Genomic DNA, 16,690 nt, shown 5'->3' on the forward strand with positions numbered 1-16,690 from the left:
GTTCTGTTAATTAATTCTTTCACTCAAATTCATTGACCCATGAACTCCAGCATGTTTTCACCTCATCTCAGGCTTTGGGACTATGCTTCTTTGCTCCAAACATTTTCACAGAGAACAAAGAATGTTGCCATGATTTTGGGAATTGATTTCAAAGCTGATTTTCTTTCCTTGTGTCTTTCAGATGTACATTCAGACCACAACGTTGACCATTTCAGTGAGCCTAAGCGCCTCTGTCTCCTTGGGCATGCTGTATATGCCCAAGGTCTACATCATTCTCTTCCACCCAGAGCAAAATGTGCCCAAACGGAAGCGCAGCCTCAAAGCAGTTGTGACAGCAGCCACCATGTCCAATAAATTCACTCAGAAAGGAGGCTTCCGTCCCAATGGAGAGGCCAAATCGGAACTGTGTGAAAATCTTGAAACACAAGGTAACCTTCTGAACCCACTTATGCCTGTGATTCTCTCTCCCTTTTCAAATATCCCATATAAGACATAAAACATTCAGGATGCAGCAGAGATGGAGTAACTCTTCAGCAATAACTGAAGCAGTTGCAGAAGAAGCCCTTAGAACCACACTAGTTCCCATTTGTTTTTTCTTCCTAAAAGAGCTTATTTTCCCATTTAAGCTGTGGAGATGCTTACAAAATCTTCATTTTCCAGATCTCAACTCCCTGTATTACTGGGAATGCCATACACACACACACACACACACACACACAAAGGCAGCATTCTTAGTGTCCCAATCTTCTGTTGTTGAATTTGCAGTGATCATTGAAGTAAAGTTAAATAGAAAGTCAAAGGAATAAAAGAATTACATCCCCATGAATCTTCTTTTTAAAAGTTTTTATTGTTTTTCTGCTGCCCAACAACATGCAATGCAGCAATAAACAAAAAACAGAAACAATTTTATGCAAAAATATTTTATCTTTACTCATTGTAATCTTGCCAGAATGTGTGTGTGTGTCAATGAAAAAGGTGAATAAATTATTTTTAAATATTTTTAAAATGTACAAAATTTAGTTTGGGACACAAAAAGGCTTAAGGATATTTTTAGTTGCCTTTTTGAAATAGGGCAAAATTTTGCTGCACTTAGTGTTTAGAGAGTTGAAAGAAGTGAGCAAGTCATCATCCCCTAAGCACACCAGGATGTTATCTTGATAAGTTTTCCTTCCCATTGGGCTCTCTTTGCCACCTCCTTTGTCACACTATACAATCTAGATCATAGTGTGCCCACAGCAATACATGAGAGCATGGGAGAGCCATAACTGGGTCTCCAGGTGTCTTTACTTTTTTAAAAAAGTGCCATACACTGGATTTGGAGGGCTGAAATCTTTCTATCTACCCTGTTTCCCCAACAGAAATCCCCTTCTGTTGTTAATCACAGCTTAAGTGGGGGGGGGGGAGTTTCCTCTCATAGAAGCAGCATAGGATGAAAGGAGACCCGCCACACACAAACCATTGCATGGCCACAGTCTAAATTTCCTTGTGGCTGCTTTTCAAGAAAATGACAGATGTCTGGAGTGGAGACCCAACCACAGATCTCCAGCTTCTCATCTAATTGTACCTGCAGAAAAACCCTTAAAGGGCAATTTTCGCAGTGATGCAAGATGCACATTATAGGTAAAAAGCAAGAACTCATCTATCTGTTTAGCTCCAAGCACTTCAAAGTACAGTAAAAATCTTCCTGCGGGCTTTTAATTTTCAGTTAAATAGTTATTGTGTTTTCTGGCATTTACTTCATAGGTATCCCACTGTTTCCCAGACTTGCATTCTATTCTTTGGATTTCTACTTGTCACTGTCCACCTCCACATGCATTCCTGGTAATGTAGGAATTCAGCATGATCCCATAATTTTTTTAATTTATATTTTATTATTATATTTATATCCTTCCCTTCCCAGACAGGCTCAGGGTAGATAATATCAGAATATACAACATTAAAAACCAGTCAGTATGTAATTATTAAAACAGATAAAACAACAATAAAAGATGGCAAAATAGATATCATAGTTCTAAATTCAGGTCCCCCCCCCAAAAAAAAAACAAAAAAACCAAAACCTGGGCAGATGATAGTAGGAGTTACTCCAATTCATATTACATCAAGACTTCATATGGGTGCATGGTCAAGGCAGATTCTATGCAGGAAGGCCAGATAATTGGTTGGATGTCCAATGCCTCAACCCAAAGCTGGTGGAACAGTTCCATTTAGCAGGCCCTGTGGAGTGGCAATAAGTTTCACAAGGCCCTGATCACAGGTAGAAGCATGTTCCGCCAGATAGGGGCCAGGACAAAAAAAGCCCTAGCCCTGGTTGAGGCTAAGTGGACATTCTTTGGGCCAGGGATGATGAGTAGGTGTTGATCACCAGACCACAAGGCTCTCTGGGGGGAGTATGGGAAGAGATGATCCCTAACATGTGCTGGTCCCAGGCTGCTCAGGCTTTAAAAGCTAATACCAGCACCTTGAAATGGATCCAGTAAATTGGTAGCCAGTGCAGCTGGTGGAGCACCAGCTGGATATGCACCCATATAGGTGTCACAGTCAGCAGGCAAACTGCCATGTTTTGCACCAGCTGGAATTTCTGGGTCAAGTTCAAGGCTAAGCCCATGTAGAATGAGTTACAGCAGTCTAACCTGGAAGCACCCATTGCATGGGTCACTGTAGCCAAGTCCTGAGTTGAGAGGTACAGAATCAATTGCCTGATCTGCCTGACCTGATGCAAAAACAAGAGTGCTGGTTCCATGGAAATAGATTCAGGTGGGATAGTTGTGTTGATCTAAAGTAGCAGAACAAAGTTTGAGTTCAGTGGCACCTTTGTACGCTTGGGACTCTTTAGCTTGGAGAAATGTCGACTGCGGGGTGACATGATAGAGGTTTACAAGATAATGCATGGGATGGAGAAAGTAGAGAAAGAAGTACTTTTCTCCCTTTCTCACAATACAAGAACTCGTGGGGATTCGATGAAATTGCTGAGCAGACAGGTTAAAACGGATAAAAGGAAGTACTTCTTCACCCAAAGGGTGATTAACATGTGGAATTCACTGCCACAGGAGGTGGTGGCGGCCACAAATATAGCCACCTTCAAGAGGGGTTTAGATAAAAATATGGAGCACAGGTCCATAAGTGGCTATTAGCCACATTGTGTGTGTGTATATAAAATTTTTTGCCACTGTGTGACACAGAGTGTTGGATTGGATGGGCCATTGGCCTGATCCAACATGGCTTCTCTTATGTTCTTATGTAGTATTCCTGTCTATGCTTGTACCCATACTTTGCACCCAAACCCTGCCTCAAGATTCTGGTGTGTCATCAACTTAAACAATCACCCTACACCTGTAAATGGAACAGGGCTCAATTTCAGGGGGAAAAATAAAGATATTTTGCATTTGTACAGTGCTTTCAATGGTTCATACATTATTTTAGTAATCCCTACAAACACTCCTGTAATATAGATCAGTATTATGGAAGGTGCTTAAACTGAGAGGTAGTGGCTTACTTGAGGTTGCTTAGTGGATCATGGTTGACGGAAGATGTAAACAGAGGACTTTGATGGTTTCCTTTATAGCTGAATTTCTTAGCTACTTTGCTACATGAGTTAGTCACCTATAACCCCTACAATTATTTATTTATTTATTTATTTATTTATTTAATGGACTTATATCCCGCCCTTCTCACCGAAGTGTCTCAGGGCGGCTCACAACACAATAATTCACATAATTCAGTTTAAAACATTTACAAGTACAGTTAAACCACAATTGATAAAACAAGATAAAATAAAACCAGCGGTCTATAAAAGCATTTTGTTCCATCCAAGATGTTCTCCTCTTCAGTTAGGTGTTGTAGGCCTGCCGGAAGAGGGCTGTCTTACAGGCCCTGCGGAACTGCCCTAGGTCCCGCAGGGCCCGCACCTCCTCCGGCAGCTGGTTCCACCAGTAAGGTGCCGCTATTGAGAAGGCCCGATCCCTGGTGGATTTTAGACGGGCCTCCTTTGGCCCGGGGACTACCAACAGGTTTTGTGAACCCGAGCGTAGTACTCTCTGGGGAACGTGTGGGGAGAGACGGTCCCTAAGGTAGGCAGGTCCTAGGCCATATAGGGCTTTAAAGGTAATGACCAACACCTTGTACTGGACTCGGAATATTACTGGCAGCCAGTGCAGATCCCGGAGCCCCGGCCGAATGTGCTCCCATCTTGGGAGCCCTAATAACAGCCGGGCAGCAGCATTCTGCACCAACTGCAGCTTCCGGGTCCGGCACAAGGGTAGCCCCATGTAGAGGGCATTACAGTAGTCCAACCTCGAGGTGACCGTAGCATGAATAACTGTTGCTAGGTCGTCGCGTTCCAGGAAGGGGGCCAACTGCCTCGCCCGCCTAAGGTGAAAGAAAGCGGACTTGGCAGTGGCTGCTATCTGAGCCTCCATCGTCAGAGAAGGCTCCAATAGCACCCCCAGGCTCTTGACCCTGCCCGACGCTGTCAGCGGCGCGCCGTCAAAAACTGGCAGGGGGATTTCCCTTCCCGGGCTGCAGCGACCCAAGCAAAGGACCTCTGTCTTTGCCGGATTCAGCTTCAGCCCGCTCAGCCTTAGCCACTGCCCGTAACACCCGGTCCAGATTTTCTGGAACGCAGGCGGGCCGGCCGTCCATAAGCAGATAGAGCTGGGTGTCATCAGCATATTGATGACAGCCCAGCCCATACCTTCGGGCAATCTGGGCAAGGGGGCGCATATAGATGTTGAATAACATCGGGGAAAGTACCGCCCCTTGAGGCACCCCGCAGTCAAGCGTGTGTCTCTGGGACAGTTCCTCCCCAATCGCCACCCTTTGTCCCCGACCGTCAAGGAAAGAGGAAAGCCATTGCAAGGCCAGCCCCTGAATCCCTGCGTCGGCAAGGCGGCACGCCAGAAGCCGATGGTCGACCATATCGAACGCTGCCGATAGGTCCAACAACATCAGCACCGCCGAGCCGCCTTGATCCAGATGCCGCTGAAGGTCATCCACCAGGGCGACCAGCACCGTCTCCGTCCCATGGCCTGGGCGAAAACCAGACTGGTAGGAGTCAAGGACAGAAGCATCCTCCAGGAAACTCTGTAGCTGCATCGCCACTGCCCTCTCAATAAGTTTGCCCAAAAAGGGCAAATTCGAGACTGGCCGATAGTGTGCCAATTCGGCCGGATCTAATGTTGTTTTCTTCAGGAGGGGACGGACCACCGCCTCTTTGAGCGCTGATGGAAAATGCCCCTCCAGTAGGGATCTATTTATGATATCCCGTATAGGATATCTTAGCTCCCTCTGGCAGGTCTTAATAAGCCAAGAGGGGCATGGGTCCAATTTACAAGTTGTTGGGCATGCAGATAGGAGGATCCTGTCAACTTCTTCCAGGCTGAGCGCACCGAAGCCATCCAGCACACAATCCGAAGACAGGCATGGAGCCTCAGGTTCGCTAGCTGTATCTAATATGACAGGGAAGTCGGACGGAGCGATGCGATTTTATCCGCAAAAAAATTCGCAAAAGCCTCACAGCCAATTTCCAATTCATTAGCATTTGGTCTGCCCTGTGGCAGTGTTGTAAGGGTCCGAATTGTGTTGAACAGTTGTGCCGGGCGCGAAGTTGCGGACGCAATCTCCACCGCAAAGTATGTTTTCTTTGCGGCCTTGACTGCCATCTCATAGGACTTCATAAACTCTCTATAAGATGTTCGAGTCGCTTCGTCTCGAGTACGCCGCCATTGCCTCTCTAGTTGTCTGAGTCCCCGTTTCAACCGCCGCAACTCCTGGTTATACCAGGGTGTCGGCCTTGAACGAGGACGCAGAAGACGCCTAGGTGCGATCTCGTCGATGGCCCCGGCGAGCCTATTATTCCAAGACTCCACCAGGTGATCGAGGGAATCGCCAGGGGGCCAGGGATCCCGCAGAGCCGTCAGGAACCGTTCCGGGTCCATCAGGCTCCGCGGGCGAGCTAAAATAAGCTCGCCGCCCAAACGGGTTTGGGGTGGGACGTCCACACGAGCCTTAAGGGCATAGTGATCCGACCATGGCACTGCTATAGAAGCAAGATCGTTCACTAGAACTCCCGACGCGAAGATCAAGTTAGAAAGCATGGTAGGGGGATCTAGACCATGTAATATGTGTTTGGCTTCCTAATAGGGTTGCCAGTTCCCCCACCCCACCCCAGCTGCTAGAGAGGGATGGAGGATAGGATTGCCAGATTCAGGCTGGGAAGTTCCTGGAGATTTGAGAAGGAGCCTGGGGAGGACAAAGAGCTCATTGGGGTACAATGCCATAGAGTCCACCCAGGGCTGGCTCTTCCACTAGGCAAACTAGGCACTTGCCTAGGGTGCTGGCCCTGGAGGGGTGCCAAAGTACCTTTTTGTTTAAAAAAATTTCTTCCCCTCCCTTCCCAAATTGCTGCTTTCCTTTGCCATCGCTTCTCCCCACCTCCTTCCGCTCCCTCCTTGCCCCAAATCACTGCTGCCTTCTTCCCCCTTTCTTGCTGCTTCTCCCGCCTCCTTCCCCTCCCTCCCTGCCACAAATCGCTGCTGCCTTCTTCCCTCTTTCTGCCAGTTCTCCTGACCTCCTTCCTCTCCCTCTGTGCCTCAAATTACTACTGCCTTCTTCCCTTTTTCCATCGCTTCTCCTGGCCTCCTTCTCCTCCCTCCCCACCCCAAATTGCTGCTGCCTTCTTCCCCCTTTTCACTGCTTCTCCCAGTCTCCTTGCCCTCCCTCCCCGCCCCAAATCACTGCTGCCTTCTTCCCCCTTTCTGCCGCTTCTCCTGGACTCCTTTCCCTCCTTCCCAGTCCCAAAGGGGCGGCGTGGAGAGGGGGGGGGGGAAGGCAGCAAGGTTGCCTGGGGTGCTGTGGGCCCTAGGGCTGTCCCTGAGTCCAAAGCAGCCATTTTCTCCAGGGCCTCTCTGTAGTCTGGAGATCTGTTGTGATTCCATGGAATCTCCAGGTCCCACCTGGAGGGTAGCATCCCTACTTCCTAGGGAATTGATTGAAGAAGGGCTGATATTTTAAAAGAACCAAACATAAGGATCTGGGCCCTTGACATAGTAGTTTGAAGAAACTGTTATTTGGCATGTTTTCTTGCTTGTAACATGGTTGATGTGGGAGGAGAGCACTGTCCGTGAGATGCATGAGATGATAGGGGCGATGTTCTCTCCTGCTTATACAGTCTCCCATCTATACCCAGCATATATTTGCAGCACGTGCTGCCAAACCTAAAACAAATGCAAAGGGAATGAGGCATGCTTTTCCGTAGAAATCTGTTTCCATGGCAACTCTCCCTCTTTCCCCACTGGGATGGGAACCCTTGCAAAATCCAATAGTTCTTAGAAGAATAGCAAATCCAGCTAGTCTGAATGTTTTGAGGCACCAATTACCTGGAACTCTCATTGCCTTCAGTGGAAGCTGTGGGACTTATTGCCTTTGTAAATCTGCTTCTGCACACTTGTACATGCAAGTACTAGATTCAGTTCTCCCTTCTGAAAGGCAAGCAACATACGTGAGAACTCTTTGTAAAGCATAATTGATTTTGGAAAAATTAAACCTTTTTACAATTGTATTTGCACACAATATCATGCTGTGAAAAATGGGATGGGACTGCTTTAATTTTTTCTTGGGCTTGAGTTGTACCCGAAGGGAACAACTTCTCATAGTAAGAAGTACATGTTATTCATTCATTTGATTGTTCAAAATATTTGTTCGTTGTTGTGAGCCGTCCTGAGCCATTCTGTGGGAAGGGCGGGATATAAATTACGGAATAAATAAATAAATAAATAAATAAATAAATAAATAAATTTATACCTCACATCCTCATCACACAGGCTGAAAAGTCTGTTTCCAGTCTTGTTCAATTCAAACAATAAAGCCAAGAATCATTTTAAAACAACAATTAAAAGTCCAGTGATAAAAGCTGCATTAAAATATGATCACAAAACTCCAGTATCTTTAAATCACACCATACCTCATGATAGCACAAAGTCATAACATTGTGATAAAATCATAGCAATGAAGAGAGTTTCAAAGTCAAGATACCATAAGATAACCGATGGGGGCCTTGGAGCAGCCGCCTCAGTTGCCCACCCCCACTTCCTCAAATGGAATCACAAGGGGTGGGATGAGTCTATTCAGGCTCAGTGCAGGAGATCAAGCCAATCCAGGATGGCTGGCCAGCCAGGTAAGGCAGTGGCCACCATACTCTGACCAGTCCCAAAGTCAAGATACCATAACATAAAACCATCTCTGGTAGCCACCATATCAGAATAGGATCTCTGTAGCTTAGAAGGTCATAACTGATTGTCAGGATAGTTATGGGAAGAGGCAACTCTTCAGACACCCTGGTTTCATGAGTTTTAGGCCTTTAAAGGCAAACTTCAGCAGGTTAAACTGCGACTGCAAACACACTGGCTTTGTCACCAAAGTGTCCACTTCTGTTTATCCAGTGTTCTTTCAAAACTGGCACACTGTTCTTCATAGCTCATGCAGCCAACAGTCGTGCTGCTCTGTTTTGAATCAACTGAAGCTTCTGGTTAGTTTTCAAAGGCAACAACATGTAGAGAAAGATCCAAATGTAAGAATGAAAGTCCAAGTGTCCAGGTGCAATAGGGCATTTCAGATGACTCTCCTAATGAGATTTGCACATATTATGAGACAAAGGTTTTAGAATGTGTTCTTGGGAGAACAGATGAGGTTAAATAGGGATGTTTCCAAAATTCTCCTCATACATATTTCTTTCCAAATTTTAGGATTCCATATTACCAAGTCTGGTTTCCTATGAGTAGCCAATGCATTTGGAATCCTTCAGTATTCTGTTTTTTTATTTATTTTAGATTTCTATATTTGGCATGGAGTACTTGCACATGTGCAGTTTACCACAGCTTTAGTCCCTTCAGTTCTTTTATGTCTTACCACCATTGCCATTGATGTAACTGTATGACTATATGGAGGTCTGTATGAACTGATGCTTCATCATTCTTTTTGTGTATTGTTGTGCCAGTAGTTAAGAGTATAAATGTGCATCAGTAAAATACTGCACAAAAAGAATCCTGCTTTCTTGAAAAGCTTTATTAATGCACATGTGCACCTTGGTAATATAGAACAGGAAAAATACTTAAATGACCTTGAAGGAATAGAAAGCTGCAGAAAACTGTATACTCCAATTCTAGGATTCATTCTTCCAGTTAAATTGGAAGTTGGAGACCGTGGAACAAAATGTCCTTTGACCCAGAGAGAACTCCAGTTTTCTGGGCTATATCCCTGAGGATGCCAGTCACAGTTGCTGGCAAAATGTCAGGTCTCATAATGCCAAGACCATGGTCATACAGCCCAGAAAATCTACAATAACTAAAATTCATTGGCCCATTATGCACGCACAGTTTACTGCAGATTTTCCAAGCAGTAAGCCTTTAAACTTGACTTTAGATGCTGTTTCCACCCTATCACAGTTGCCTATTAGCAACCAGCAAGCACCTTCCATTTAAATCCTCGTGATTCAGGTTTCGCAAATGCATTTTAGCATTAGTTCATTGAATGAAAGGGAACAGAAAGGAAGGCAGGCAAAGGACGAAAAAAATTCACTGTTGAAACTGACCAGACTTTTTCTGCAACTGACAAGCAGGTGTGGAATAGGAAATGGCTATTTGTTGAGGGGAAGGGTGAGACTGGAAGATGGACCTTACATAATTCTTGTGCCTTGATCCAACTCAGTGCTTCCATTAAGAAGTTTATTTGTGTGTGAAGAACAAAATAAAACATAAGTAAAGAAGCAAGGATGGAGTATAATTTAGGGCAATCTCAAGATTTGCTGCACCTCTATGAAACCACAGTTATACGTTTGCATAATTCCCATTGTTATCTTAAGCAGAATAGACCAGTTCAGTTGGCTTATACTAGAGAAATGAGGCATAGGATTATACTGTCAGTGGCTTGGTTTACTCTGAATAAGCAAGGAAGATAGCTGTATTTTGCATCTTAGAAATATGAGATCATGCATGGTTTTCCTGTGTTATCCAAATACTTCACACAGGGGTCCTTCACATTATCTTAAAAATCCACTTGCATCACCCATTGTAATCATGTTTTTCCCCATGTTCCCACAACTTCATAAACATCCCAGCACTCTCTCATATCTTCCCCATTCCCCCCCCCCCCAATTCTTAATAAAACTGATACCTCTCCCACTTCTTTTTGGGAAAGTGATATGTATTCACAACAAAGCCTCTGCTGTGTAATCTGAACTAGATTTTTGCATTGGCAAACCTGCCATCCCACCGAAGCCTACCCAGAAAGGACAGACTGGGGTGGGTGTTTTTAAACTTTGCATCTCAGTGGCAAAACATTTCAGTCATCCAAGGTGCCTATGTTGGGGTAGCTTCCTCTGCTCTGCCTTGTGAGTGCACAAGTCTCTCTCTCAGTCAGGTCTAGTCTGGTCGCTGCCTCTCTCTGCAGCATCAGCCACATAAGGCTGGAATCACAGTCAGTACCAAAGAAAGAATAAAACAACAAGCAGAATTAATGCAGAAGAGAGTTATACTCAATCCTCTGGTGAACACTTTTAACCATCTGGGCTTCTGATTGTGATGAAAAATCTTATTTTTCTTTTTTAATTGACTGATAGTAGACAAAAGTGAACAAAATAGCTGCACGATGCAGGCCATAAAAGCTCAAAAATATAGATCTCCCAAAAACTCTTGGGTGTTAAACATTTTGCTATTTGGAAGTCACTAAGCCAAGGTGGTATCAAGCATTTCTGCTCTCAGAATCATAGAATCATAGAGTTGGAAGGGGCCTCCAGGTTATCTAGTCCAACCCTCTGCACAATGCAGGAAACTCACAAACACCGCCCCCTAAATTCATAGGATCTTCATTGCTGTCAGATGGCCATCTAGCCACCACCTCCCAAGGAAGCCTGTTCTACTGAGGAACTGCTCTAATGGTCAGGAAGTTCTTCCTAATGTTGAGCTGGAAACTCTTTCAATTTAATTTCAACCCATTGGTTCTAGTACTATCTTCTGGGGCCACAGAAAACAATTCCACACCATCCTCTAGATGACAACCCTTCAAGTACTTGAAGATGGTGATCATATCACCTCTCAGCAACCTCCTCTCCAGGCTAAACATCCCCAGCTCCTTCAACCTTTCCTCATAGAACTCGTTCTCCAGACCCCTCACCATCTTTGTCACCCTCCTCTGGACCCTTTCCAGCTTGTCTATATCCTTCTTAAAATGTGGTGCCCAAAACTGATCACAATACTCCAGGTGAGGTCTTACCAGAGCAGAGTAAAGTGATACCATCACTTCATGTGATCTGTTGATACAGCCCAAAATTACATTTGCCTTTTTAGCCACCACATCACACTGTTGACTCGTGTTCAGTGTATGATCTACTAAGACCCCTAGATCCTTTTGGCACATACTACTGCTAAGACAAGTCTCCCCCATCCTATAACCATGCATTGGATTTTTCCTACCAAAATTCAGAACTTTACATTTATCCCTGTTAAAATTAATTTTATTGGGTTTAGTCCAGTTTTCCAGCCTGTCAAAGTCATCCTGTATCCTGTTTCCATCTTCTACTGTATTTGCAACCCTTCCCAATTTAGTATCATCTGCAAACTTAATAAGCATTCCCTCTATTCCTTCATCCAAATAATTGATGAAGATGTTGAACAAAGCAGGTCCCAAGACAGATCCTTGAGGCACTCCACTTGTCACTCGTCTCCAAGAGGATGAGGAACCATTCACAAGCACTCTTTGGGTGCGATCCATCAACCAGTTACAGATCCACCTAATGGTAACAGGATCCAAACCACATTTTACCAACTTGTCAACAAGGACAGTATGTGGAACCTTATCAAAAGCCTTACTGAAATCAAGATAAACTATGTCTACAGCATTCCCCTGATCCAGCAAGGTAGTCACTTTCTCAAAAAAAAAAAAAAAAAGATATCAGGTTAGTCCGTCATGATTTGTTCTTGAGAAACCCATGCTAGCCCTTAGTAATCACATCCATTCTTTCTAAATGTTCCAGGATCAACTGTTTGATGATTTGTTCTAAAACTTTTCCAGGGATAGATGTCAAGCTGACGAGTTGGTAGTTACCCAGATCCTTCTTTTTCCCCTTCTTGAAGATGGGGACAGCATTCGCCCGCCTCCAATCTTCTGACACCTCTCCTGTTCTCCAAGAATTCTCAAAAATAATAGTCAGAGGCTCCGAAATTACATCTGCAAGCTCTTTTAGAACCCTTGGATGCAGTTCATCTGACCCTGAGGACTTAGTTTCATTTAAAGAAACTAGGTGTTTATGTACTACCCCTATGCTGATCCTAGGTTGGAACTTCATATTCTCCTTATATGTTCTGTTTTTGCCATGTTGAGCACCATTTTCCTCAGAAGAGAAGACTGAGGAAAAGTAGGAATTGAGCAGTTCTGCCCTCTCTTCATTACCGGTTACAATTTCCTGCCCTCACAATGGGCCTACCATGTCCTTGTTCTTTTTCTTACTCTGAACATAAGAAAAGAACCCTTTTTCTGTTGTTTTTAGCATCTTTGGCCAGCCTAAGCTCATACTGAGCTTTAACTTTCCTAACTTTTTCTCTACAGGCACTGGTGATTTGTTTAAATTCATCCTTGGTTATAAGGCCCTCCTTCCAATTCCTAAAGGAGTCTTTTTTATTTCTCAAGTCTTTAGAGAGCTGTTTATGGAGCCAACTCAGCTTCTTTAGGCTTTTTCCATTTTTTCTTCTCATAGGAATCGTCTGTGATTGTGCTTTCAGTATTCGCTTTTAAGAAACTCCCACCCCTTTTGAACCCCCTTCTTCCTAAGTATTTCTGACCATGGGATTTTACTCAGCATAGTTCTAAGTTTATTGAAGTTTGCCTTTCTGAAGTCCAACCTATAAGTCTAACTACGTATAGCTTTTCCCTTCCTTAAGACTGTAAATTCCAGAATCACATGGTCACTACTGCCCAGGGTGCCCACTATTTCCACTTCTTCAATCAAGTCTTCCTTGTTGGTGAGAATCAAATCCAAGATAGCAGATCCCCTTGTTTCCTTCTTCACTTTCTGGAAAAGGAAGTTGTCAGCAAGACAAGTCAGGAATCTATTTGACCTTTCATTTTTAGCAAAGTTGGACTTCCAACCGATGTCCAGGTAATTGAAATCTCCCATGATCACTGTATCCCTTCTCTTGGAGAACTTTGCAATCTGTTGTAGGAGTATCTCATCCAAGTCCTCTGCCTGGCTTGGTGGTCTATAGCAGACCCCCACAATAATATCTCTGTTATTTCTTACTTCTTTTATTTTTACCATAACCACTGGTTCTATGAAACAATATCATTTCCACAACCACTGGTTCTATGAAAAGTAGAAACCAACACAATTTATACATGCTCCATTTCTGAACTGCCAGTCAGAACATAATCCATCATTAGTCGATAGTGCTTGGACATTACTGATACACTTACAGCTTCATAAGGTACTGTTTGCATAGTCTGACATTCCTGCTGGAGTGTTATGGATCTGTCCTGCTGTTACAGACACCAGAGGAAACAAGGTTGGGCCAGCACAATGTAAGGCCTGTGCTTATTCCAGCCATGAGACTCCAGGCTGTCAGCATGAAAGAATATTCAAAGGCTTTTTCCAGACCTTTCCTAGGCATAAGATCTAATAAGAAAAGCATAACAGTCAGTGAACATTGCTCATGCAAAACTCACTGTGTGTCTTTCTCTACATAAACCAGCTCTAAAGGGAAGGGAGTAGTCTAATTGCTTCGCTACTTTTTAAAATAGCTACATTTCCATCGGCTTAATTTTCAGTGTCTGTCCCTCTCTTCTGTCTCTTTGCAGTTTCTCTGACAGTCCACAGGTAAATTTCCATTTAATAAGATTATGAGTCACTTGTCTCTCTAGGCTTGCCTTTACCTTGTCCTTTGACATCTGGAGATGAAAAGTGCTTAGTGTAAATTACTGTGACAGTTACAAATGCATTCTGATTTCGACCTGCTTCAGTGTGTATCAGACCAGCACAGTCTGCATGGGAAATATTTTGTGCATTAATACAGACACATAATACAGACATAATACAGACACATCAGTGCTTCCTACTGTATATGCTTGCAAAGTTACCCATTTACCTATTCAGATTAGTCATGATTTAAACAGTGGGCAAAGAAAACAGAAATCATAAACTGTTGTCCATTTACAAAGCTGAATATATTCTTGTTCCTTTCTTAGTCGTACAGCTGTTCCTCAGTCCTGTACCCATATCATAATGCAGCTATTGTGAATTTTTAGAATTGTAATAAAAGTCCAGTTAAAAGTAAACCAGTCCATTTGTTAAGAAAAAGCTAGAGCATCAATGACATTTTAGTTTAGGCTTTGGGTGTTTGTGGGTCAGGGCTCTGATCCACACAGCCTCTCCACTCTCACCAGGTGCTGGGGTGGGTGCCTTGTGGGTGCCTTGGCTAAGGGACCACATTAACACAAACCCCTCATCCCATCCCTCTTTTTCTGATCTTCTGTCTCTACTGTGGGCTTTAGGTGTTTGTGGCAGTCAGGCATAGCTGGTGGGTGACTCGGCTGAGGACCCACATTTATACATCCCCCTCACCCAACTCCTCACCCTACCCCCTCCTTTTTTGATCTTTTATCTCTCTGTGTGCTTTGGGTGTTTTTGGGTTCAGTATCATGAGGATGAAAGTGGGTGGAAGGAATGGTCGTAGTGGGGGGAAGAAGCCCCCATCCTCCTGTGTGCCAGAGGGCCCCGTCCCTGGGCACCAAACACAGCTTCCTTCCTGGCAGACATCCCCAGCACATTGTCACTGAGGGTCTCAGAGCCTTCTTCCTCTGCTCTGTCCATGGGGTTCTCACACGACATGAAAGAGTTTTTTGCACTGCTCCAACAGCAGAAGTTGCTAATACTGCTTGTGAGCCAGTTCATGCCCATTCCTATTTAGAAGCCTAGTGCCACTACCTGTTGGGAGGTAAGCAATTCATGAAGGCTTTTGCCCTCATGCCTAATTTTTCAGCTTCTTCAGGTGGGAAACAGGATGCTGGATCAATGCCTGATCTAGCAGAGTTCTTCTAATTCTTAACATTTGAAATAATAACCAAGTTTATACAAAATGCCTCCCCAATTTCAACTAAACATAGCTGGTTCCTCTGTATCTAATTCTGCAGGAAAAGGCTACTAAGCAGAGATTAATTGTAATACACATACACAATGCACAATGCAGCATGTGCAGACACAGGGAAAACAAAATTCACATTCAGAATAGAGCAGAGGTTAGAGATACATAGGCTGCAGTCGCACACACACTAAATAATGCACTTTCAATCCACTTTCAATGCTCTTTCCAACTGGATTTTACTGTGTGAATTGGTATAACCCAGTTGGAAAGTGCACTGAAAGTGGATTGAAAGTGCATTATTTAGTGTGTGTGACCGCAGCCATAGTGATATAAGAATGTGAACATGACCTTATAAGTTATTAAAGTAGAACCAGAACTGGCAGTGTATTATATCAAGACCAGAAACTTATCCCTATTGGATAGCTTTTGAGGCCTCTGCAAGTGGTTTTAGTTCTTTGCGACCATATCTCAGTGTTCACATATATGTATCAAATGTTATTTTGTACATCATCAGTAAATGCAGTGCTATCTGCCATGGTGGATGAAGCAGTCCTTCTTTGAGAGCCACCTCATGAATTACATGTGAGAACTGTCACTGAAATGATGCTTTAATTATTTAGATGTTGACCAACTCCCAGTGTTTTTACTAAGCCATCAAGACTTCAGTGGCAGAACAGAGAATAGAGGTCAGAGACCAATTTCACACTAGACTTTTAATCCTGGTTTAACTCTGTCCCCAAGCTGACATTTTACACTAAAATCATAAAATCATAGAGTTGGTTTCTCTGAATCTCTGTGAAAGTGCGAAATTAGTCAGACACTCTGTTTCTAAATAAGCATAATCACTTAGCTAATCGGTGGCAGGGCAATGAGTCCTGGCAGCAGGAGACCCCTGCCTCCACTAGGAGGTCTGGTAATCATGGTAGCTCTCTATAGGGCAAGCCCTGAACCTTGGTCAAGCCATGATCACCAGCCACCTTCAACAAACTTCAAAATGCTTGGTCTCAGGAAGAGACCTTTGTGTGATCCATTTCCCTACTTCTGGCAGTATGTGCCTCAGACAGAGAACCACAAAGAGAAAGAAGCCATCCACCAGTCTGTGTCACCTCAGACTCTCAAGTGCTTTGCATTTTGAATGTGACAACTCAGTCCAAATGGAAGGTGGCGTTGCTTGTTACATGAGTGAGAAAGCAACGTGGGGAACATATCAGACAGTGATCGCATGGTTAATGCTGGGGACAGGAGATACCATGGAATTGTCAGCAGGGGAAGGAAGGAACATTTTTCACTCTGTCAATGGCAGGTCACGTATCTTTAAATAAACAAGAGAATAAATAATTTGCAGGGCTTGATTGCAGGCAGATTGGCTATGAAAACACTGTGGCTAACAAATAGTGCTGTCAGCTCTAATTTCTTATGGCCCATCTAATCGTTATCTGAGGGTAACAGTGACTGAAATCTTCAATAAGATTCATTTGTCAAGAAGGCATCATCACAGGTGGAGAAAAACCAACACCATTCAGCTTCTGTTTTCTGCCTTAGACTTGCCAGACAAGGCTGGGGCAATC

General features: G+C 43.9%; 1 protein-coding gene across 2 annotated transcripts in view; it reads left to right on the forward strand.

Moving 5' to 3' along the window:
* The window catches only part of GRM4 (glutamate metabotropic receptor 4), a 618,169-nt gene that overhangs the window by 593,839 nt on the left and 7,640 nt on the right, over positions 1 to 16,690 (forward strand). For both annotated transcript variants that reach the window (XM_060231489.1, XM_060231490.1), the window contains one exon: positions 182 to 428. In XM_060231489.1, the coding sequence (XP_060087472.1) occupies positions 182 to 428 (247 nt within the window). The remainder of the gene's footprint in view (positions 1 to 181; positions 429 to 16,690) is intronic.

The sequence above is a fragment of the Heteronotia binoei genome, chromosome 2 (genome assembly GCF_032191835.1).
Source record: "Heteronotia binoei isolate CCM8104 ecotype False Entrance Well chromosome 2, APGP_CSIRO_Hbin_v1, whole genome shotgun sequence".
Lineage (NCBI taxonomy): Eukaryota > Metazoa > Chordata > Lepidosauria > Squamata > Gekkonidae > Heteronotia > Heteronotia binoei.